The sequence below is a fragment of the Aotus nancymaae genome, unplaced genomic scaffold (assembly GCF_030222135.1).
Source record: "Aotus nancymaae isolate 86718 unplaced genomic scaffold, 86718_ANA_hifiasm-v0.15.2.pri h1tg000067l, whole genome shotgun sequence".
Lineage (NCBI taxonomy): Eukaryota > Metazoa > Chordata > Mammalia > Primates > Aotidae > Aotus > Aotus nancymaae.
The window spans coordinates 25,866,029-25,892,266 of record NW_026988482.1 but is presented as its reverse complement, the minus strand read 5'-3'; the positions used below and the strand labels follow the sequence as shown (position 1 = coordinate 25,892,266).

General features: G+C 37.2%; 1 protein-coding gene across 5 annotated transcripts in view; it reads right to left on the bottom strand.

Annotated features, from left to right (window-relative positions):
- DOCK3 (dedicator of cytokinesis 3) overlaps window positions 1–26,238 on the bottom strand; it is a 610,183-nt gene that overhangs the window by 213,265 nt on the left and 370,680 nt on the right. For all 5 annotated transcript variants that reach the window (XM_064367135.1, XM_064367139.1, XM_064367136.1 and 2 more), the window contains exons 7-9: window positions 20,387–20,471; window positions 5,949–5,990; window positions 4,848–5,002 (exon numbers count right to left, since the gene is read on the bottom strand). In XM_064367135.1, coding sequence (XP_064223205.1) covers window positions 4,848–5,002; window positions 5,949–5,990; window positions 20,387–20,471 — 282 coding nt within the window. The remainder of the gene's footprint in view (window positions 1–4,847; window positions 5,003–5,948; window positions 5,991–20,386; window positions 20,472–26,238) is intronic.

The following is a 26,238-nucleotide window of genomic DNA, read 5'->3' as shown; positions in this document are numbered from 1 at the left end:
TTGCTCAGGCTGGTCTCAAACTCCTTAGCTCAAGTGATCCACCTATCTTGGCCCCCCAAAGTGCTGGGATTACAGGCGTGAGCCACCATGCCTGGCCCACCTTCATTTTTGTAGGTAACAGTTTTACTGACTACAGGATTATTTGTTGACAGTTCTTTTCTTTCAGCCTGTTGTATATAATCATTATATTTCCTTATGTTTTCCATTGCTTCTCATAAGGCATCAGGCATTAATTGTATTGTTCTCCTGCACATGATAAGTCATTTTTCTCTTGCTGTTTTGAAGAATTTCTGGTTTTGGCTTTTGAGAGTTTGACTATGATGTGTCTAGGTATTGATACTTTTGTATTTATCCTACTTGAGGATCACTGAATTTCTTGGATATATAATATTTTTCAACAAACTGGAGAAGTTTTCAGTTATTATTTCTGAAAATATTTGTTAAACCCCTTTGTCTCTCTTTTCTTTTTCTGGTCCTAGATTCCTACATTTGTACTCCTAGGCCTATGACGCTGTCTCTAGCTTTTGTTTTATGATCAAATATTTACTGAGCTCTTTGTGTATTCAAGGGACTGCGAGCAGTCAAACATGGATAAGAAACAGATTCAGACCCTGAAGTCTATTGTTAACACATTTTCCTAGCTCTAATAGCCTCTCGTATTTTTCAATACACAATTATTGCTGTCCTTACTGTTTACGACTCCTGCTTTGCTTTTGTTACTTCTCATGTTTGAGTATCTTCTCTTCTTGAACTTACAATAAAATTCAAAATTCTTCAATGGCTATAGGGACTTACATAATCTAGGTCCTGCATATCAAATTGCCTTTGGGACATCCTAGCCTTCTCTCGTTTACAACATTCCAGCTACACTGACTTCCTCTATGTTCTCTGTATGTATCAAGTTTTTCCCTGCCTCTAGACCTTCTTCTGCCTAGTTCACACTATCCACTCTTTTTGCTTACTCATACTTTAGGGTTTAGCTTGAACAACAGAACAACATTCCCTCACTCCAATCTACATGAGGTCTTCACAGAACCCTTGAGAATTTTCCTTTATAGCACTTATCATAATTTTTAATCTACATACTTATTTATGTGATCAGGTATTTAATGTTGGTCTTTCTACTAGCCCATGAAACTCCAGGAAGATAAGAAGATATGTCTCTTTCTCACCTCATTATCCCTGGCATCTATCACAATACCTGGTAGATATTTAATAAATATTTGTTGAACAAGTGCTTTAATACCCCATCTATCCTGGACACTCATTAACTCAGCTTTTATTTTCTTCATAAGTCCTTTCTGGCTTTTTTGTCCCTTAATGAGTCTTTTTCTTCCCTGACTTCTCATTGTGCTTAAAGTCTGGCAACATGTCAACAAGGCATCTTCCTCGTTGACTTTTCAACTCAGCTTATTTGATACTTAAATACAGGAATATGTTTCCCATCTTTTGGGACCTCCTGTCAGAACTCCTCAGGGACGGGGTTATTTCTTTTTAATCTCTAGATTCCTAGCAGCTATTGAAGAGGCCCACAAACAAGAGAATTTCAGTAAATACTTGTTAAATTATTAAATGAAAATTTCTTCATTCATAGGTGATTGACTGGTACTTATTTGATAGATGTACTTACTTAATGTTCCAATATCCCAGGTCCTGTGCTTAGTACTGGGAAGAAAACAGTACAAACAACACACAAGGAAGTTCCCATTCTAGTAGGAGAAATCTTTATGCAGGTACACAATTATAGTACGATATCTAGTAATGGGACATAGTTAGGAATAGTGTGTCTTAATGGGCACAATGAAGTCCCAGGGCTTGATTCTACCCATGAATATTCGAGGAGGTTTTTCATAAAGTTGAATTTTAAAGAACGGACAGGAGTTTATCAAATCAAAAAGGGTAGGGAAGCATGAAAGAGCAAGGCATGTTTAGGGAAAGCCAAATTAGTCACTGGGATAAAGTAAGATGCATAAAACAAAGTTGGAAAAATAGGCAGAATCATATGCCAGGTCAGACCTTTTATGCCATGCTAAGTAGCAAGTGCTTTGGGATAAATCAGAGCTGCCTCTAACAGTTTGCATTTTTTTTAAAAGTATGATGGTGGTATAGATAGTAACGTAGGGTGAGAAGACAGTAGATTCTGGAAGTCTGTGTTTGAGGAGAAAAGTGAAGGACCTAGGGTTACAGTGGAAATGGAGTGAGAGTGGTAATTGATAATTAGGAGGTAGAAGTTGTCAGGACACAGGGCTCAATGCAGAGGAGAAGGAGAAAGTATAAAAAAGGATGTGAAATCTGAAGCTCAGGGAAAAGGTCTCAGTTGTAGATATTTAGATTTCATAGCTAAATATTTATGATACTGTTCTGAATGATAAAATGTCAAAAAAGCTAGTCAGAGCTACAAAGACTCTGCCGGCTGCTGCTTCCCTCCTTGTAGATCGTTTAATACTCACCAGTCAACATATATCAGGATGCACTATGTAGGTTTGCAATATGTCATTCATTTTAGCCCCTCTAGGTATGCCTGTGGAATCAGCAAGGAGACTTTAAGTGGAGGAATATCTGCTCTTTCTTTTAACGTGCTCCCCCTGCTCACAAGCACTCTTTGGCATGAGATGAGAGTGTCTTAGCAATACTAAATATTAGACTAGCACCATTTAACTTGGAGATTAGACTAGCAATGTTTGATTAGAAAGACAATCACTCTAGGAGATGTTTTGATGAGAAAACACAGTGAAACCAATTGCTCTGTGTCAATACTCTGCACACATGATATAATACATCCCTAACCTTTAGTGATATCTGATAACTGCTTCAAGAAAGCAATATATATCCTGGTAGTATAGTGATTAGGGAAAAAGAGAAAAAGAAGAAAGTAATACATGATAATTTAATACCTAATCATAATAAAAGCAGAATTCTCTGGTGATTCAATGACCTAAAATTTTTGAGAGTTTATATAACTACACAAATCCTAATAGAAAGAAGAAAAAATATTTATCAATTTTAGATCTAGATTAAAAAAATTATCAATTTTAGATCTAGATCTAAAATTCTTCTTATTAGTTTACTGTTTAAAGAAAGTAGACATTTTCAACTAAAAAACTTACAGCTTTCTTATCTGAATGGAAAGACCGTACGGTTCTCTTTAATATCTAGGAATTTTTTAATGTCCTAAGCATTTTCAGAAACTCTACAAACAAAATGTTTTTTACACTTCTTTTAAAATGCTTTATAGTTTTTTGAGGCTAAAGTCTAAAGACAAAATAGTTGGTGAACTGATGATCTCCCGACAGATGACAAACCAGAGCAGTGAGGTGGTTATGCTGGGGCTGGATCTTCTCTATTCAGCAAGCCTGATGAAGTATGTACTGGGCACAGGTACTGTGTTAGGTGCTGGGATTATGGAGGGAGAAGACACAGTCCCTGCACTCAAAGATGACAAAGCAGTATGCTCTGGTTTTCAAACTACAACCCACAGACTTCCAGTGGTCCCACACACTGGGTGGGTGTAGGAAGATAGTGACATTCCTGCTATCTTTCCTCCCCCCTCAATAATGGAATAGTTTTATCTGTTTCATATATGGGATTTTCTCATAAAATTTAGCTTGAGGAAAGGATTCTTACACACACATACACACACACTTGTACACACACACAAATAAAGTTTACAAACTTCTGGCTAGTAGGAAAGTACGAGCAGCTAGAATCTATATTCACACAGCCCTGGGCTGTAATCTTGTCTACGTGCAACAGTTTTAGCTGACATCAATAACACTACTACCTTCTCTACATACTAGGAGCTATTGGTAATAAGAAAAACCCACATGTGCACCATTTTATTCCTATGCCAAAGTAAAGCATAGTGTATTCATATTTTTGTCAAGATCAGAGGCACTGTGGGGCAAGCAAATTAACTGTTTTTCTTTTGCATTCTGTTGTAACTTCCATTTTTAATTTTCCCACATGGAATGTATAATCAAAAAGTGAAAAAGCTGCTTTCAAATTTTAAGTATTAAAATAAAGCAAGTAAAAGTCATAAAGAACTCCTAACACAAGAAGTTCCCAAGCAATATAAAAGAAACCCAACGTTTATTTTCTTTCTGTCCCAATTAGAAGATGACCACTGAGAAATATTTGGACTCTAAAATTCCATGTTGGCTGCAAAAATCATCCGGCATGATCAGAGCCTTGCTGACCTCTACAGGAAGGTAAGCCTAGAGTCTCCTTAATTCTTCCCCTCCTCTAGAAAGGAGACAGCACTGCTGAAGTTGCTCATGCTTAAGAGCTTCACTGTTCTGCCAAGATACATAGCCTACTCCATGTTAGCCCCTTCTGTTGCCTCTCTTCCAATCCAAGGCAAAGAGACAAGACAAAGGCAGCCCAGCCTTCCCTTTTGCCTAGAAGATGCTCTCCTTTCATGGGCTGCCCAGACAAGACATCATCAGCCCCTTTCTCTGCAAACCTTCTCTTCCACATGCCCAGGACTTTCTGCACTCTGGAGCTGGGTGTCTCTGCTGCATTTGCTTGGGTCTATGTTTTTCCTATGCCTTTTTCTGTGGCATTAAATAGATGCATCCTTTTCTCTCTGAGGTGGTGATAACCAAGACTCGATTTTGAGCTTCTATGTGGAAAAAGGCATAAAAAAGGGGGCCACCCATTCATTGTATGATTTAGATGACTTAAGGGCACACTGGGAAATGGGGCCAAACTCCTAGCTAATGAGATGAAGTTACTTTATCTTATTTTGCCTCCTCTGTGCATCTACCTTCTCTGACGGCCAGAGATGCCTATGATCCATATCATCCTAACACAGAATCACACTCACCAGAATTTCTAGTGACTCTCACCTGATCTGCTTGCCTTCCCTCATGTCATATAAGGAAAAGAAGACATCAGTATCTTCCCCAATAGTATTGTAAGTGAAACTCTTCAAGCTGAGGAAGAAGTGATGTGGCACTGGCATCCGACAGGTTTCCCCATGACGTGGGCGCATTGTATCTACCTAATGAGGAAGAAAAAAAACCCAGTGATTTCTGTTTTAGTTATTTTCTATATTGATCATTAAAAGGTGGAAACTAAATTACAAACTCTTTTCACACTACTGAAGGAGACTTTGAGAAACTCAAGATGTTTTCTCTGCTTGCGTGTGATGCTGCATCAACAGACTTGGGTTGAGGTGGGCAAGCAAGCAGCTGGGAGTAAACAGGGACAGTAATTCCAACTTACAAGCGAACTAAAAATCTCCACCAGGTGAGACAAACATCTTAAATTCTCCAAGAAACCATGTTCTTTCTTTCTTTCTTTTTTTTTTTTTTTTTTGAGACAGAGTCTCACTCTGCTACCTAGGCTGGAGTGCAGTGGCGTGATCTCAGCTCACTGCAACCTCTGACTCTGGGTTCAAGCAATTCTCCTCCCTCAGCCTCCCAAGTAGCTGGGATTACAGGCACCTGTTACCATGCCCAGCTACGTTTTTGTATTTTTAGTAGAGATCAGGTTTTACCATGTTGGCCAGGCTGGTCTCATACTCCTGACCTCAGGTGATCTGCCCACCTTGGCCTCCCAAAGTGCTGGGATTACAGGCATTAGCCACCATGCCTGGTCCAGGAAACCATTTTCAAACTCATTTTTAAGAAATGCCATCATGACCCCAATGCACTTGGTTTAATTTACACTGTTACCTGGTAATAGTTACCATTCTAAATAACATTTTTATTTTCCTCCAGACTGATTCATTTTAGTCTCAGTCTGCTTTAACTGTGCTTATGCAAATTTGCACAGTAGAAGTACAGTCTGGCCAAATCTGTTTAGAGGTCAAGGCTCCTCAGATAAAGACATCACACAGTCAAGAAGTAAGTGGTGTCTGTCATTTCCTGGTGTATTCATAAGTCATAATCTCTTAATAGAAAAAGTTGAGAGGAAAGACTGGAAGACCCAGGAAAGCCGCTTACCTGGGATGTGCTTTGCTGTACACTCTGCCGGCTAGATAAATGCTATGGAAAGAAGGAAAGAAAAATAAACTCTACCAGGAAAGAAACTAAATTTTATTAAGAACTTTCTATATGCTGGGCAGTCTGCTATGCCTTTTATATTCATGATCTCATTTGATTCTGATAACTTTGTAAAATAAGTGTTATTCACATTTGGTGGAGACAACTAAGGCTTAGAGTAAGGAAGTGATTTGCTGAAGGTCAGATAGCAAGAATTGTCAAAGTCTAGATTCAAACCTGAGCCCTTCCAGATCTGACTAACAGACAAGCCACAAATGGGTGCCTCCTACTATATTTCTGCTTTGCCACTGTCCTTTCCACATACTATACCGCTTTCTGAGCTGCCTGATGCAGCTTCTTCAGACTTTCCACACTGATGCCTTTTAAAAATAAAGGGCTCCCTCCTAAACACCTCTCCATGCTGTTCCTTTGCTGCTGGCTGGCTGAAATTAGAAGGAGCAGATTCTAATTCAAGCTATCCCACTCAAAGATTGTGAAATTTCAAATAAATTACTTAATCTCTCTAAGAGATAGTCTCCTGAATGTAAAATTCAGATAAGAGCCTGTATTATCTTCGTTACAAAGTTATTGTAAGGCTCAAATTACATAATGAGCATCAGTATGATACAGAAGTTAGGGACCTGAGTGCAGAAATGAGGATATCTGATTTTTGAATTTTTAAAAAATGTTTAAATTAATACATATTTGAAATACTTATGAAGTATATGTGATATTTTGATACATGCATACAATGTAAAATTATCAAATCAGGGTATGTAGGATAGTCATTGCCTCAAACATTTATCATTTCTTTCTGTTGGGAACATTTCAAATCTTCTCTTCTAGCTACTCTGAAATGTACAATAAATTACTGTTAACTACACTCACCCTACTGTGCTATCAAACATGTTCTAGAACTTATTCCTTCTAACTATATGTTGTACTCCCTGACCAACCTCTCTTCAACCCCATCATTCTCAACCTTTGGTAACCATTATTCTATTCTCTATCTCCAAGATATCCATGGGTTTTTTCTTTTATTCTGTTTTTGTTTTTAGTTCCTACATGTGAGAACATGAAATATTTGTGACTGGCTTATTTCACTTAACATATTGACCTCTAGTTCATTATTTTCATGGCAGAATAGTATTCCATTGGCATATATGCCACATTTTGTTCATCCTTTCATCTATGAATGAACAGTTAGATTAATTCTATAGTTTGGCTACTGTGAACAGTGCTGCAATAAACACAAGGGTGCTGGTGTCTCACTGATACACTGACTTTTCTTTCTTTTTTATAAATATCCATTGGTAGAATTGCTGGATTGAATGGTGGTTGTTTTTTGTTTTTTTGGGAAGTCTCATACTGTCTTCCATAATGGCTGTACTAATTTACATTCGCACCAACAATGTATAAGGGTTGCCTTTTCTCCACATCTTTGTCAGCATTTCTTATTTTTTGTCTCTTTGATAATAGCCATTCTAACTGTGGTTTTGACTTGCATTTTCTTGATGATCAGTGATATTGAGCATTTTTGCATTTTTTCATATAGCTGTTGGCCATTTGTATGTCTTCTTTGGAGAAATGTCTATTCAGGTCCTTGACCCACTTTTTTATTATTTTTTTGAGACAGAGTCTTGCTCTGTTTCCAGGCTGGAGTACAGTGGTGTGGTCTAAGCTCACTGCAACCTCTGCCTCCTGGGTTCAAGCATTTCCTCTACCTTCCAAGTAGCTGAGACGACAGGCATGCACCACCACACCTGGCTTTTTTTTTTTTTTTTTTTTTTTTAATTTTAGTAGAGACGAGGATTCACCATGTTAGCCAGGATGGTCTCAATCTCCTGACCTCATGAACCACCCGCCTCGGCCTCCGAGAGTGTCAGGATTACAGGCGTGAGCCACCATGCCTGGCCCCTTTGCCCACTTTTTAATGGAATAATTTGGTGTTCTGCTGTTGAGTAGTATGAGTTCCTTATATACACTGGATATCAGTCCCATGTTAAATGAATAGTTTGCAAATGTTTGCTCCCATGCTACAGATTATCTCTTCATTCTGTTATTTCCTTTGCTGTGCAGAAGCTTTTAATTTAATATGGTCCTCTTTGTCTATTTTTTTGTTGCCTGTGTGTTTGACGTCTTAGCCATAAAATCTTTGCTTCGACCAATGTCTTGAAGCTTTTCTCCTATGTTTTCTTCTAGTACTTTAATAGTTTTGTGTCTTATGTTTAAGTCTTTAATCCATTTTGAGTTGACTTTGGTTCATAGTGAGAGATAGGGGTCTAGTTTCATTCTTCTGGATATGGGTATCCAATTTTCTCAGCATCACTTATTGAAGAGGGTGTCTGTATGTTCTTGGTACATTTGTCAAAAATCAGTTGGTTGTAAACAGTTGGATATATTTCTCATTATTCTGTTCCACTGGTCTATGTGTCTTTTTATACCAATACCATGCTGTTTTCATTAGTCTGAATTTGTAGTATGTTTTGAAGTCAGGTAGTACGATGCTTCCAGCTTTGTTCATTTTGCTCAGTATTGCTGTGGCTAGTTAGGGTCTTACTGTGGCTCCATACAAATTTTAGGGTTTTCTTCGATTTTTGTGAAGATCGTCATTGGTATTTGGATAGGAGTTGAACTAAATCTGTCGATTTCTTTCTGTAGTAGTTTTTAAATACTGTAGTCATTTTAACAGTATTAATTATTCCAATCCATGAGTATCAAATGTCTTTATGTTTGTGTCCTCTCTAATTTCTTTCAATAATGTTTTATAACTTTTGTTGTAGGGGTCTTTTATCTCCTTGGTTAAGTTTATTCCAAAGTATTTTATTTTTCTGTAGCTATTGCAAATAGGATTTCTCTCTTGATTTCTTTTTCTGCTACTTCATTATTGCTGTATAGAGACACTACTGATTTTTGTATGTTGACTTTGTATCCTACAGCTTTCCTGAATGCATGTATCAGTTCTAAGAGTTTTTTAGTAGAGTCTTTAGGTTTTTCTATATATAACATTATGTCATCTACAAAGATGAACAATTTGACTTCCTCCTTTCCAATTTAGATGCCTTTTATTTCTTTCTCCTGCTTGCTTGTTCTGGCTGGGACTTCAAGTACTATGTTGAATAGGAGAATTAAAAGTGGGTATCTTTTTCTTGTTCCAGTCTTAGAGGAAAGTATTTCAGCTTTTCCCTATTCAGTGTGATGTCAGCTCTGGGTGTGTCATGCATAGCATTTATGTTGAGGTATTGTCCCTTTAAGCCTAACTTGTTTAGAGTTTTTTTAACAAGAAAAGATGTTAAATTTTATCAAATGCTTTTCCTGTGCCTATTAAAATGATCATATGGTTTTTGTCCTTAATTCTGTCAATGCGACGTATCATGCTGATTGATTTGCACATGTTGAACCATGCTTGCATCACTGGGATAAATCCCACTTGATTATGGTTTATAATCTTTTTGACATGTTGTTGGATTCAATTTACTAGTATTTTTTGCTGAGGATTTTTGTGTCTGTGTTGTATTTATCAAGGATACTGGTCCATAGTTGTTTTTTTTTTTTTTTTTTTTTTTCTCTATGCCCTTGTCTGACTTAGTATCAGTGTAATGTGCAATGTTGGTCTTGGAGAATGAGTTAGGATGAATTCTCTCTGCCTCAATTTTTTGGAATAGTTTGAGAAGAACTTGTGTTACTTCTTCCTTATAAGTTTGGTAGAATTCAGCAGTAGAGCTGAATATAGTTCTGGGTTTCTCTTTGCTGAAAGACTTTTTATTACTGATTTGATCTCTTTGCTTGTTATTGGTCTATTCAAGCATTTCTTCCTGGTTCAATCTTGGTAGACTGTGTGTGTCTAGCAATTAATCCATTTCCTCTAGGTTCTCCAATATGTTTGCATATAATTGCTCATAGTAGTCTCTAATGATCCTTTGTATATTATTATTATTATTATTTTCTGAGACAGAGTCTCACTCTCTTGCTCAGGCTGGAGTATAGTGGCAGAACCTTGGCTCACTGCAACCTCCACCTCCTGGGTACAAGTAATTCTCCCACCTCAGCCTCCTGAGTAGCTGGGATTACAGGTGTGTGCCATCATGCCCAGCTAATTTTTGTAGTTTTAGTAGAGATGGGGTTTCCCCATATTGGCCAGGCTGGTCTTGAACTCCTGACCTCAGGTGATCTACCTGTGTTGGCCTCCTAAAGTGCTGGGACTACAGGTGTGAGCCAGAGTACCAGGCTGATCCTGTGTATTTCTGTGGCATCAGCCATAATGTATCCTTTTTTGTTTCTGACTTTATTTGGATCTTTCTTCTTTTTTCTTGATTACTCTAGTGGTTTATCAATTTTATCTTTTCAGAAAACCAACTTTTTGTTTCGCTGATCCTTTGTATTGTTTTTTCAGCTCTGTTTTGTTTAGTTCTGCTCTGATCTTTATTATTTATTTCTACTAACTTTAGGTTTAGTTTGTTTTTCATTTTTTGGCTCCTTAAGGCACACAATTAGGTCATTTATTTGAAATCTTTCCAATTTTTACGTAGGCATTTATTGCTGTAAACTTCCCTCTTAGTACTGCTTTTTCCATATCCCATAGGATTTGGATATGTTGTGTTTCCATTTTCATTTGTTTCAAGCATGTTTTTATTTCCTTTTTAATTTGTTCATTGACTCATTGCTCATTCAGGAGCATGCTGTTTAATTTCTATTTATTTGTACAGTTTCCAAAGTTCCTCTTTTTATTGATTTCTAGTTTTATTTCCCTGTGGTCCAAGAAGATACCTGACATGATTTTGATTTTTCAAAATGTGTTGAGACTTGTTTGTGGCCTAATATGTGCTGTATCCTGGAGTATGTTCTATGTGCTGACAAGAAAAATATGTACTCTGTAACTGTTGAATAAAATGTTTTGTAATGTCTGTTAAGTACATTTGTTCTATAGTGCAGAGTAAGTCTGATGTTTGTTGATTTTTCTGTCTGGATAATCTCTCCAATGCTGAAAGTGTGATCCTGAAGTCCCCAACTATTAATGTATTGGGGCCTATTGAACTCTTTTGCTCTAATAATATTTGCTTATATGTCTGGGTGTTTCAGTATAGAATGCATATATATTAGCAATTGTTATATCCTCTTGTCGAATTGATCCCTTTATCATTACAAATGACTTTCTTTATCTATTTTTATGTTTTTTAATATAAAGTCTATTTTATCTAAGTATAGCTATTCTTGTATGCTTTAGGTTTCTATTTGCATGGAATATTTTTTCTATCCCTTCACTTTCAGTCTGTGTGTGTTTTTACAGGTAAACTGAGTTTCTTGCAGAGAACATATAGTTGGGTCTTGATTTTTAAAATCAATTCAGTCAGTCTGTATTTTTTAATTGGAGAATTTAAACAGTTCACATTCAAGGTTGTTACTGATAGGTAAGGACTTATTCCTGTCATTTTGTTAATTATTTTGTAATCGTTTAATACATCCTTCATTTCTTTTTTCCTCATTTGTTGTTTACCTTTAGGATTTGGTGGGGTTTTTGTGGTGGTAATGTTTAACTCCTTTCTCATTTGTGTATGTACTCTTACCAGTAAGCTTTATACTTTTGTGTGTTTTCATGATGGTAGACATTGTCTTTCCATTTCTAGATGTAGAAATCACTTAGACATTTCTTGTAGGACTGGTGTAGTGATGAATTCTCTCAGTTTTTGCTTGTCTAAGAAAGATTTTATGTCACTTCCATTTAAGAAGGATAGCTTTGTTGGGTATAGTACTCTTGGCCCCCAACTAACCCCTCACTCCAGAACTATGAATATGTCATGCCATTCTCTCCTGGTCTAGAAGCTTTCTGCTAAGAAACGTGTTGTTAGTCTGGTGTAGATTCCCTTATATGTGATATGATGCTTTTAAACTGTTTTTAGAATTCTTTGTCTTTAATAGTTTGACTATAATGTGCCTTTAAAATCTTATTAGATTAAATCTATTTGGGGATATTTGAACTTTTTGTACTTGGATGTTTTTATCTCTTGCAAGACCTGTGAAACTTTCAGCTATTATCTCATTAACCAGGTTTTCTGTATCTTTGCCCATCCCTTCTCCTTGTGAAACTCCCAAAATTTGAATATTTATTGGCTTCTGGTATCCCGTACATCACATAAGCTTTCCTTACTTTTTTTCTTTTCATTTGATAGATAAAAAAAACTTGTCTCCAGATTCAGAAAGTCTTTTATTTTGTTTTCGAGATGGAGTCTCACTCTGTTGCCCAGGCTGGAGTGCAGTGGCATGATCTCAGCTCACTGCAACCTTCGCCTCTCAGGTTCAAGTGATTCTCCTGCTTCAGTCTCCCAGGTAGCTGAGACTATAGGCACACATCACCATGCCTGGTTAATTTTTTTAATTTTTATTTTTTAGTAGAGACAAAGTTTAACCATGTTGGTCAGGCTGGTCTTGAACTCCTGGCCTCAGGTGATCCACCTGCCTTGGCCTCCTAAAGTGCTGGTATTACAGTCATGAGCCACTGCGGTTGGCTGGAAAGTCTTTCTTTTGCTTTGATTTAGTCTACTGTTGAAGCTCTTGATCATATTTTTAATTTAATTCATTAAATCTTCGGTTCCAGGATTTCTGTTTGGTTCTTTTCTATGATGCATATCTCTTTGTTAAACATCAGCTCATGAATTGCTTTTCTGATTTTTAATTGTTTATCTGTGTTCTCTTGTATCTCACTGAGATTCTTTAATATTATTATTTTGAACTATTTTTCAGAAATTTCATACATTTTCTTTTCTCTGGGATCTGTTACTGGAGAATTATTGTCTTCCTTTGGAAGTGTCATATAGCCTTGCTTTTTAATGTTTCTTGTGTCCTTACACTGATATCTGGACATCCAGTGTAACAGTTGCTTGTTCTAATTTTATAGACTGATTTACATAGGGAAATACTTTTTCCTATAGACATATATTTAGTGTTAGGTAGGGTGCTTTGGGTTTGATTCTAGGTGAGTGCAGTAGTGGACTCTCCGTATGATTTCTTCAGCTATAATCAGTGTCAGTGGTGTTTGTGAGTTTTCTAGTGACTTAGACTGTGGTTGTTATTGAAGGCTGTGGTGAGGCTAAGCTAGGAACAAGAATGCCAGGTGGATTGGTCCTCAGGTCCCCAGGTGGTATATGTGGGCCCCCATGGTGGGAGGTCAGTCCTTGGGCCTCCAGGCAGCATGCTTGGGTGCTAGTGATAATAAACAAGTAGGTACTCAGGCCCCCAGGTGGTACGTGTGGCACTGGGAATGGCAGTAGCGGTGGTGCGCCACCTCTCAGTGCGTAGGCAACAAACAGCTATGGCAGTTTCACCAGGCTGATCACCAGGCCCCTGGATGGCACATGTGGACAACAGCTGTGGGTAGGACAGTTTTGTCCTCTAGCCCCCAGGTGGTAAACACGGGTGTGATGGCAGGGGAAAGGCTAGTCAATACCCAGGTCCTGAAAGGCATGTGTACATACTGGTAGTGATAGGTGAGGTGAGTCAATCTTCAGTTCCTTGGTTTATGCACTTATGTGCCTGTGGCAGTGTATGGGGTAGACTTGTCCTCAGGCCCCAGGAACATGCACACAGGTGAACCAGTCCCAGGACCCTTGAATGTGTTGAATGTGTGTGCAAGTATGCAGTGGCTCTGCCACTGGAGGGGGCAGGGTTGCTATCAGTCGCATTGGCCCCAGGCATGCAGCTCTCAGGCTCTGGGGAGCACAAGCTTTAGCTTTCTTTGTCACAGGGGCAGTCTCCTAGGTGCACTGCACCACCCATTCCTCAGGGTGTAAGTCACTGTGTGGGCCAAAGTACTGGAGACCCAGGCACAATGCTGAGTCCAGTATGTACTGTGATGCTTCAGCCCTCTGAATGGACATAGGGGATGTCAGCAGGGCTCCAGGGATGTGAAAATTTGGGTGTGTTGGACCCAAGGGCAGAAGAATGTAGTCTGGTGGGAGCTAGGCTCTCAAAATGACACTGTGCTGTAGCTGCTTCAATGTCAGAGATGGTGTGAGGACCAGCACAAACTCTCTCTCTGGAACAATGCCTTTTCCCCACAATGGGGAGTTTCTTCTGGCTCCAAGCTTATCCTGGTTGGGCTGGCTGCTTTGCTTCCCTCTCCTTCCATGACTCTGAAGTTTCTTGTCACTTTCCTGATGAATTCCAGTATTCTCTCTTAGATGCTCTATTCAATATGTATCCACTCACTGTTTTGGTCCTTCTTTGTGTAGAAGGCAAGTGCCAGGTGCCTCTACTAAGCCAACCTGATGCCACCCTCTGCAACCTCTAGTTTTGAATCTTGACTCACACTTTTATCTGTGTATCCATCATCTGAAAAGTATAAAATTTTATGCCTAACTCAACTTCACAGAGTTTGAGCAGATTGACTCAACATATTACCTATCATACTCTAAGTGGTTGATAATTATTATCCATAATTGGTATTTTTATTATTAGTATAATTGTTATTCTTTTTTATAATTAGTTATTATAGAAAGTCATTCACATTTAGAAGTAAACCCTGGCCAGGAATAATGGTGAATTTACAAATGTTCAGTGCCTGGTGTTGTTAAACTCAACGAGAGATTTCATCCTGCTTCCTTTTAGACCCTAGAGGTATGGTACCACACTCATTTGTTGAATTGCTCCACATCACATGGGTAAGAAGAATTGTTGTGGCAGTGAAAGAGTTTCCACTTCTTTTCTAAACATATATATTTAATCCTACATAAAAAAACAGTAAAATTAAATATTAATTTAAATGTGTCTGACCAGCTATATTTGCTTATTAACTATCCATGTGTATTATTAGCAATATTACTAATTGAGTATTGATGTTCACTCATAGGAATATATGTTCCCATGATATATATGAAATACAAAAAAATCAAGTCTCCACCAGCTGGGCAAAACATCATATAGAATGTATATGCACACACACAAAAAATTCACATATAAAACAGGTTTTAAAAGTAAAAACAAAAAATTCAAGCATTCAGAAACAAATCAGGTTTCCTGTGGTTTACTGACCATATCTCACTGGAAGGTTACTAGACTAAAATAAATTCCATTGTTTTATTTTACATCCAGGAGCTGCACTAAGCCATTTTTCTCAAGTAGATTTACTGTTAACCCATTAAAAGGACTACCAATCTTGGTAGTCATAAATTTTCAGTTAGAACTATATATGGAAGAAGTTTATAAAACAGCTAATTTCAGTATGAAACATCCCTGTTGACAATAACAAAACTCATTTTTTATTTCAGTCATTAAATTTTGAGATGTACTCTGAAAGTACATCACATGGGCAGCCAGAGAAAGGCATTGGAACTGGCATTCTGAAACCTCTTTCATGGCACTCTTATCAAGTAGCATTCAGCTGGCCAGCCAATACTCCCTTTTCAGTGTAATCATCACCTCTATTAGGGTTGTAATGCATTATTTCCATGTTTGCCAGCTAACACTAGACTTTGCACTTCCAGGGAGCAAAGTACTGTCTTATTTATCTTTATATTCCAAGTGCCTAGCAATGTACATCAAAAATATAAATTAATTAAGAAATGCATGGAACACATTACTGCCTCTGCCAATTTTTCCCCAGTAGAGAAGTCATTTTTAGCCCTATAAAGTCTCTTGTCCATTTAGTCTACAGAAGTCTAGCAATATGGAAATAAACTATGCAGCTTTGGATATGCTAGCCAACTGAATAACAAAATTAATTGCCTGCTACATATGTTGGGGATTGTATTAAGTATTGCGAGTCTTACAAGGAAATAAAGGAATATCTAGTCAGAATCTATGAAAGGATGAAGCTATAAAATTATTCTTGATTTTTAGTAAATAATCTAATTGACTGATTTATTCCAGAAATGACTGTATAAACACTGAGCTATTAAAAATATTTACTAACACAAGAAGACAACAGGCAAACACAATTCCCAATACATGCTAATGTGGACACATAATAACGAAGCAGGGGGCTGTAACGCGAGCATTCTGTTAGATCTTGCTGCAATTTAGAAACTGTCATGTAATTTTTGAGTGTCACATTTCACAAAGACACATGGCTAATTAAGATTAACAAAACTAGTTTGTGGTACCTTTTGAAATACTTTTTATTTTTGGCAGCACCAATTCTCTATTGTTTAAAATGGATGTAGAGTTGTTATGATGCAGAACTGAAGAGCACTAAGGACTTCCTCTGGTTTTCACAATCAAGCACGCAAAATCCTGCTAAGTGCAGTGGCTCATGCCTGTAATCCCAGCATTTTGGGAGGCCAAGGTGGGAGGATCACTTGAGCCCAGGAGTTGAAGACTAGCCTGGGCAACATGGTGAAATCTCATCTCTACCAAAATAATAATAATAATAAAATAAAAATTAGCTGAGTGTGGTGGCACACACCTGTACTCCCAGCTACTTGGGAGGTTTAGATGGGAAGATTGCTGGAGCCTAGGAGGTGGAGGTTGCAGTGAGCCCGGATCAAACCACTGCACTCCAGCCATGACAACAGAGAAAGACTCTGTCTCAAAACAAACAAACAAAATAAAACAAACAAAATGCAAAATCCAACTGTGTATTTAAAGGGACTTCTATAAATCACTATTATTTAACATTTGCATGGAGGCTTCATTTTTTATTTAAAAAATGCTATGAGTGCCAACTTTAAGTATAAACTTATTCATATAGGGTTTTTTCCCTAAAATCAGTGTCAAGGAGTATTATTACATCAGAAAGTTTCATATAAAGTCTTTATAATTTCCAGTAATATGTTAATACAAAAATGTTCTAAAAGGATATTTCTTTGAATCTTGAACTTTAAGATTTAACTAAAACATTTACTGTGCAATTTAACATATGAATCCTAAGTGGTTTTTAATAAATTTGTGGACTCTTATAATTGTTTATCATATCTAATTATTTGTATAAAAAAGCAAATACATGAGACAAAAAGGAACTTTAGCAGAAAATAAAATAAAGAGGGCTTTCATTGAGACAGAATCCCTTTCCCAGATGATACTCAGTAGACCTTTTAGTTTACTCCTTCATTTTAAAAGGAATAACTTACTCTTCAGTAGTTTCCTGAAAAGAAGTTAAAGAGCATTGTAATTATTATTGTTTTGAGACTCTGAGTGACCAAAATTCTCTTTAGGCGACTCTCCCACTTGATTTATAATGTGGCTGAGTAAACATAGAATTCTGGGTTGAATTATATATTCCCTGAGAATTGTGAAGATAATGCTCTTGTGTTTTTTAATTTTTAATGCTGCTATCAGGAAGCCAAATTTTTTTTTTTTTTTTTTTTTTTTTTTTTACAACAAATCCTTTGTATATGATCCTTTTGTTCTTTGGAAGTTTTAACCTCATCTCTATCTCTGGTGAACTGAAATTTCATAATTACGTTAGGCCCTTTAAATCTGGAGACTCATATCCATGTTCTGAGAAAGTTTTGAATATGATTCCTTCAGTAATTCTCTTTCTTTGTTTCTTTATTCTATCTTCTGAATACTTGGCTTCCTGAATTGAATCTCTAAATTTTTATACCTGTTCTCTCCTACTGTTATTTAATTTGTTGTTGTTCTGTTTTCAGGGAGATTTTTCTCTATCTTCTAATCGTTATTCCAAGTATGTTCCCATTATCTGATTTTTAATTTTGTAAAGCTCTTTGGATTGTTGCACTGTTTCCTAATTGTTTCCTCATTTATCTCTGCAGACAGCAATCACCATTTTCTTCTGTTGGGCTGTCTCCTTCTTCCAAGTTCCTTCCATATGTTATTCATTTTGGTTTCTCTCTGTCTCTGTTTCTCTTTTCTCTCTGTCTCCCTCTGTCTCTCTCTTTTTTTAAGATTCAGATTTCTTGTATGGATATTGCAAAATTGTGAGGTCTGGGCTTCTAGTGTATCCAACACCCAAATAGTGAACATTATGTGAGAGTTTCGTCTATTGATGCTTGGTTGTCTGGAAGTGCTGTGTGGCCACTGGGTTTTACCATACGAAAGTCTGGGCAAGGAGGTGGTCATCTAATTCAGTCCTATAGCTTTATATACCATATGTAGTATGATGGCTCTAAATCTGTTTTATCTGAAGTTCACTGATGAGCTCTAGACTTTCAACATCTCTGCTGGGATGTCTAAAAGGCATCTCAAATGTGAAAAGAAAATCAGAACTACAGATCCTTGTTGCTTCACTCTTCAAACTGCTTCTTCCACAATGTTTCCCATTTTGCTTTTATACAATTGGGCAGGTCAAAAACACAGGTGTAATTCTTTTCTGGCCTTTCTCTTTCTTGTACACACATATGCCAATTTAATCTATCAATGACTACGGTTCTAACTTCAAAATATGTTCAGAATCTAAAAACTTCTTACTGGTTTCACTCTTCCAGCTATAGCTCAAGCTACTGAAATTAAGATCTCCTGCTCAAATGACTGCTCTCTACTTCTATTCTTGCTCCAGTCCTTTTTCCACACAGCAATCAGAGGTATCTTTTAAAAAAGCAAGCCAGATCATGTGATTCTCCTGCCCAATTACCTTCACAAGCTTACTGTCACACTAAGAATAAAATCCAAAACCCTTACCAAGAAAACAGCATCCTCCAAGCCACTATTCCAAAGAGAATTCTTAGTTTCAAACTCTCATTCTCTCTTCACTTTCCATATCTAATTGATCACCAAAATTTACCAATTTTAAATCCAAACATCTACATTCTTACTATATTTCTTCTCCATTGCTGCCTAGCCATTTCTTACCTGAATTACTACTGTGGGTCTCTTTTCTCCCTCATTCTAGTCTTTTGCATTTTATATTCTCTATAGACAGAGTCAATGTTTGAAACTAATATCTGCTTATGTCACTCTCATGCTTCTTCCAGACTACTGGATAGAGTCCAATTTGAGAAATAAAAAGCTCTTCATGGTCTCACTTTTGCCTCCTTCTTGGCCTCACTCCCACTCACTAACATGAGTTAGTGGTACTACACGCCAAAGTTATGAAATATCTTAGTTTCCTGGAACAGCCACTTCCATAGGCTGTGTGCCTTTCTGGAATGTCTTTCCTTCTCTTTTCCTACTTCCAGGAAACAGTCACTGCCTCTAAGAGCATCAGTGTATACTTTAATTATGTTATGCAGCACATATATGGCAACTGTTTGACTGTAGTCTATTGATTTCACTAGAGTAGAGTTTCTAACATAGGGTCCATGCATGGGCTTTAGAGCAAGCATCAGGAGAAACTATCCATCAATTCTCTAAAACTGATTATAAAACTTTGTATGCAAAGCATACTTACATTGTCTTGGGAAAAGTTTCACCTGATCTTCTATGTCCCAAAAGGCATTAGAAACCAATACCCTAGGATAGTGAGATTCTTATAGGGAATATAAAAGTCTTGTTCATACTTTCTGTTTTTTAAAGAGATGGGTCTCACTATGTTGTCCAAGCTGCTGTCAAAATTCTGAGCTCCAGTGATCCTACCACTTCAGCCTCCCGAGTAGCTGGCTGTATCTACAGGTGCATGCCTCCACATCCAGCTATCTTTAATCTTTATATCTTACACTTGACCTATTGTACTGGGTAGAGCATAAAGCAACTGTACACAATTGCTTGGGTATACTAGTAAGTACACATAAGCAAATATGTAGAAGCAATTGAAATGTTATTTGTATATTACTTAGGCAAATTTCCTCAGGTCCTTGTCCAGGCAACATACTTGGTACCCTCTAGGTTCCCTAAAAATATTATGTTTTCTTTAACAGACTCTAAAAACTTATAAATACCACCAATATGTACTCATCAAATACATACTCTTCGAAATGAGTTCTTATTCAGTCTGTTAGTCTAAGCATAACTGTCACCACCTAAGCCTTCTTCTGTTTATTTATTTTATTTTAAAATATTGTACCCTTCAATTACTTACTTTGCATCTAGACTATAAAATGTAATCTTGATTAGTTGACCCAATAGATTTTTATAATAACCAACAGATAGCTAAGTATCTATCAGGCTCTGTCTCTCTAGAAAGACTGGTACATTATTTCCAGGCTCAATTTCTGTAATACCTAATAATTGGCTCTTTCCAGCTTTAACTACTTTCTCCTTTAAAAGGTGAGAGTAAAGAGACATACCTTTAGTTATGCTGCAGGCTGAAGGAGCTCTGGTTCACCAGGAAAATCAACAAAGAAGTAACACTTAGATAATCTAATAAGCCCAGTATCCCTACATTGGAATCCCATTTGGAAAGCTAATGTGATAGACATAGATAAAGCCAGAAAAAGAAATATCACTTAAATACACTGGGAAAGAGGCAAAAAAATTTTTTTAGCAATATAGTTTTGTAACATTAGAGAAAATAAACAAAAGAAGAAAAATGAGGTATGCAGGAACAAACTGCCACAGGTTAGATTTCTTACCATCTTATAGAGATCTGAGACACTAATCTGGTCCGAGTCCACTACTTCAAAGTCCTTCCGAGGTACCAGGTCCAGGCCCAAATGTCTAGTAAAGAGAGAGACCACACTCAGTATGTCATGTATTCGGATAACCTATCTCTCTTTATGTGCCTGAGAACACCTATCTGCCGCATCTTGTGGACAGAGAATCAGACACCGTCCCACAGGAACATGTCTTTATACAGCAACATCTAATTGTGTTCACTTTTGGTTAAATAAATGAGGCTAGGAATTTTAAGGCTGACACGATTCCAGTTCAGGCAGATCTACTCATGATGGCAAATCATTCAGTATCACATTGTATCAGCATGCTTGAGTTTCTTAAGGTTAGGTTTTCTTTAGATCATTAATAAGTCATGTTTATTTTTCTATTTCTCCCCATCTGACAAGTATGCTCAAGGTAAAATTCACCTCTTAAAAATTACTAAACTCAAAGAGATGTATCTTTTTTCTTTATTCATTTATTTTATTTTTTATTTTATTTTAAGTTCTAGGGCACATGTGCAAGATGTGCAGGTTTATTACACAGGTGAGTGTGTGCCATGGTGGTTTGCTGTACCTAACAACCCACCACTTAGGTATTAAGCCCAGAATGCATTAGCTACTTTTCCTAATTCTCTCTCTCCCCCACCTATACCCCCAAATAGGCCCCAACGTGTGTTGTTCCCCTCCGTGTGTCCAGGTGTTTAAAAAGATGTATATTTTGGCTAAGTTTTATCTCATTTTCAATTTAATTAATACTGAACTAGTAAAGACCTAGCTATGTATTAGCACCAATATTTTAAGAAACATTAGATAAAAGTTTAATCAGTGAGTACTACTACTCAAGAAAACAGTATTTGGAGGATCGTTGGGGCAGGAAGAAGAAATGATGGCAATTAATGATTGACTGGATGGCAGCATTAGGCAGTAGAAATAACTCTGGACACAGTCAGAACTTAGGTTCAAAATGGTATGTAATTTATGGTCAATAAATGTTAGCTCCTTTCTCACACTCTAAGACAACAGCTCTAAACAAAGAATTCAATGGAATTTACAGGGTTGTTGACCTTGGAAATTGCTTATGACACTGGATGAGTTTGTGTGTGTGGGTTCATTATAAATTTTTTTCTGAGGAGAGGGTCTATAACTCTCATCAGAATTTTGAAGATGTTCTGTGACCACCCTACTCCAAAACAAGGGTTATGAATTATTGTGTCTGGCAAAAGCATCTCAAGGGATTATAGAAAAAATTTCTTTTCTCTTCAACTAGACTATGAACTATTTTAGAACATGCTAGCACAGCTAAATCTGTAAGCTCTTTCTTTACATAAAACTCATCACTGAAAATAAAAAAAGGTGCATATCCAAAATTCAGATTCTTTTATAATTTATACTCTGTTTATAGCAAAATATCTGATAAAATTACACTGCAATAAGATTGATAAAATAAAAATGGAAAATTAAACTTATATGGAGAAGGTTTTCTAGAAGCAAAAAATGGAAAATCAAACATATGGAGAAGGTATTATAGAAGCAAATGTACTAATAGTATATGCTAAAATGATTACTAGGATTAATAATTAAAATTTAGATGTATACTTTCTAGCAGGCAAAAAAAAAAATTTCCTATTAAAGGATAAAAACTTATGTTTTTCTATTAGTGTTTTTTTCTATTATCCACTAATTTAAAAAACCACAAGTTTTTAAAGAGAAAAATTTTTTTGAACCAAATGCTAAAAATAACCCACAGTTTTGCATAATGAGAAGATCAGTAATAAACTTGGCCTTATCCACAATGGTTTATAATTTAATGATAAAACTATGGCAATTGAAGTGAATGCATTTAAATCTATGAAATTTTACTTTTCTACCATTGGCATCCTGACTTCTTATGTCACAGAAACACTCCGTTCCATCACCTCTTATTAGCTATTCTTTATTTACCTGAAACAATTTCAGGCCTCTGGCTTCTAACCCTTACAGCATGTAAAGGCAGTAGTGTTCATAAAGTGCAAGAGAGAGGAACTAAGTACATCCCTTCTACTACCCCTCTTCTTACAAAAAGTAACTGACGTTATAAAGACAATTTTGTAGATATAATCTCAAATATTTAAAATACTTTTATAGGGTGTGGAAAAACAGTGGAAAGATCACAAGAATGATATTAGCATTTGTGTTAGAAAACTAAAATAGTGATCTTTAAAACACTTTCCAAATTTTCTGTAGTCACACTATTTAAACTTTTTAGAATAATCAAAAATGAAGAGACAACATTTCATACATATTCTTTAATCATCTGAGGTCTCAGAATATATGTAGAATAGTCTATAATTATGAAACAACAAAAACAACAACAAATGAGTAAATAATATAATCAAAATAGATGTTTTTATGGCCAGGTGCAGTAGCTCATGCCTATAATCCCAGAGCTTTAGGAGGTCGGGAAGAGAGGACTGCTTGAGACCAGGAGTTTGACACCAGCCTGGGCAACTCAGTGAGACTCCACCTCTAAAAAAATAAATAAATAAATAAATAAAAATTAGCCAGGTATGATGGCATGTGACTGTAGTCCCAGCTACTCAGGAGGCTGAGATGGGAGGATCACTTGAGCCCAGGAGTTTGAGGCTGCAGTGCATTATTATTGTGTCACTGTACTGAGGCCTCAGTGACAGAGTGAGACCCTATCTCAAAAAAAAAAAAGTTTTCAGCTGGGCCTGCTGGCTCACGCCTATAATCCTAGCACTTTGGGAGATTGAAGTGGGTGGATCACCTGAGGTTGGAGTTCAAGACTGGCCTGGCCATTAAGGTGAAACCTGGCTCTACTAAAAATACAAAAATTAGCTGGGGGTGGTGGTGTGTGCCCATAATCCCTGCTACTCAGGAGGCTGAGGCATGAGAATTACTTGAACCTGGGAGGACGTGGTTGCCGTGAGCTGAGATCATGCCACCACACTCCAGTCTGGGCGACAGGGCAAGAATCTGTCTCAAAAAAAAATGTATCAGATACAATAGTTTAAGAAATATCCAGATGGCATCTAAGTCATTAGGTCTGGAATTGAGTGTATGTGTTCCTCTGTGGTAGTGCACCACACAGTGATGGCTGTGTCTGGAGACAGGCATTATTAGAACTCTATCTTAGCATCATGGCACGACTAGCTTGCTTGTATAGTCAGCTGCCGACCCATATAAATATCCATCCACCCCACAGAACTTTCTGAGGACCTATCATGTACCCTACCAACGGTGTTAGACATAGAGAATACAGTAGCTTTAAGTCATGCAAATTTCATAGTCTTCATGTTAATCCTCTTGAGAGCAGACTGCTTTCCCTCTCCTAGAAGTAACTAGAGCACAGTATCTTTCAGTTTTGTAATTTATCTTGAGAAATAAGAGAATAATTAATGGGTGATCTGGTAAAAACCAAAAAGAGTTCCTCCTACTAAGACCATCTTTTTTTTTTTTGAAATGGAGTCTCGCTCTGTCACCCAGGCAGGAAGTACAGTGGTGTGATCTTGGCTCACCACAACCTCCGCCTTCCGTGTTCAAGTGATTCTCCTGCCTCAGCCTCCCGAGTAGCTGGGACTACAGGTATGTGCTATGATGCCAGGCTAATTTTTTTTTTTTTTTTGTATTAGTTGAGACAGGATTTCACCATGTAAGCCAGGAAGGTCTCGATCTCCTGATCTCGTGACCTGCCTGCCTCAGCCTCCCACAGTGCTGGGATTATAGGCATCAATCACTGCACCTGGCCTAAGCTACCGTGTCTGGTCCTAAGATCATCTTTAATGGAGAAAGGATAGTTTGCAAAAGTTGTATTAGTGACTGTCCTCATTTGAAAAAGGTAGAGATGTTGCAGAGTGAGAAGCAATACCTGCTCACTACAAACTTCACTCTCAAAAAGAGGCTACTGGCTATTTTTTCCTATGGTTTACTCCAAGAATAGTGAACATCGACTGTAGGGAATGGTCAACATGATCTCTATCTTCACAGCAAAAGATGTATTGCATTATATTATTCAGGAGCATGGGTTCTGATGTCAGATCACCTGCTCTGTATCTTGGCTACTCCACCAAGCCACATTATCTAAAATCTACTATGATAGGCTGTTGTAAGGATTAATCCACATAAAGGACCCAGCATAGTACCCGGCATTGTAAATTGCTACTGTTGTTTTATTATCCCTATTTTACACTGTTAGCCAAAATAAGGCTTAAAGTATAGGGGTCGTGATGAAAGAAGTATGACGTCTGAATAAAAAACTTTTTAAACAGATGAACACAAGCATGGGGCAAACGAGCTAAGTTTTCAGAAATGGTCTTACCAATTGTTTAGATAAACAGTCTTCACAAAAATACTTGGTCTTCTCTCACCCATCATTGATCATTCATTAATTAATTCCAATAATTCAACAAATATATATTAGAACCTACTCTGTGCTAAGCTCATGTTGAACCTAGGGACATAGCAGCTAGTAAGGGACATAATCCTGACCCAATATTCTTTCCGGTGGAGCTCTCTGAGGCCCTGAATCTCTATTTCTTTTAAATGCTCTATATTCTATTCTATGTTCTATTTTATCTTTTTCCTCTCCTCATCTGAACCACAGAATATAGAAAATAGTCTGAAGTTAACTAATTATATACAATGGACACTTTAAGGCAGTGGTCCCCAATCTTTTTGGTACCAGGGACTGGTTTCATGGAAGACAATTTTTCCACAGACGGGGGGAGCAGTGTAGGGGTAGGGTGGTTTCAGGATGAAATTGTTCCACCTCAGATCATCAGGCATTAGATTCTCATAAGGAGGGCACAATCTAGATCTCCTGCATGCACAGTTCACTATAACAGGGTTCACACTGATTTGAGAGGAGGTGGACCTCAGGTGGTAATACTGGCTCACCTGCAACTCACCTCCTGATGTGTGGCCTAGTTCCTAACAGGGGTCTGCAGCCCAGGCGATGGGGACCCAGTATTAGTTGAGAAGAGATGGAGATGTTAAGATCTCTTGTGGGGCAGTGCCCTTTTCTAATGCTTATAGTAAAAACAGCATACAGATAAGAACTGTACTAATGAAAACATAGCATATTTATATTTATATAACATATAAAAAGATATAATTAGTAATTACTACCCTTTATCAAACATTTACTTGGGCTAGGCACTTTATATACATCATCTCTAAGCACTTTGGGAAGTAGATAGTTTTAGACCCATTTTATAACTGAGGAAGCTGAGGCTCACAGAGGTTAACTAAGTGGCCTATTAAAGGAATGGAGCTGGGTTTGTCTCAAGCTGGGTTGTTCTCATTCTGAACCTATGGTATTTCCATTATACCTGCTGTCTTTTTACAAATAACTGTGAAAGTTATAATAACTACTAATAACTACAAGTGATTGTAAAATCAATTTAGTCATAATTGTTTGAAAGATGATTCTGTATCAAACAACAATCCAGAAGGAAACAAATATCAATTGGTTAACGAGTGTCCACCAGGCATGAAAACAAACCCACTTTATTACTCAATACATTTACATAGTGCCTACCAAGTGCTGAGTGCAGGTTATAATGATAAGCAAAAATGCTGAAAAGAGTGTCAGTGTGAGTGTAAGTTTGCGTGTAAGTCAGTCGATTGAACATAAACTTGACAGGACTTTGACCATACATACTTTAAATGTAGCAAAGATCCCAAACTGTGAACAGGGCAAGACACAGTGAGCATACCACCAGGTATGGGAAGAACCCTAACTGAGAAATTATTGAAAATTTCTGCTAATTTCAGGTGTCCTAAAGCTGGAAAATATCCGTATGTCCTTAAGGGTAAAGTACTAAGTC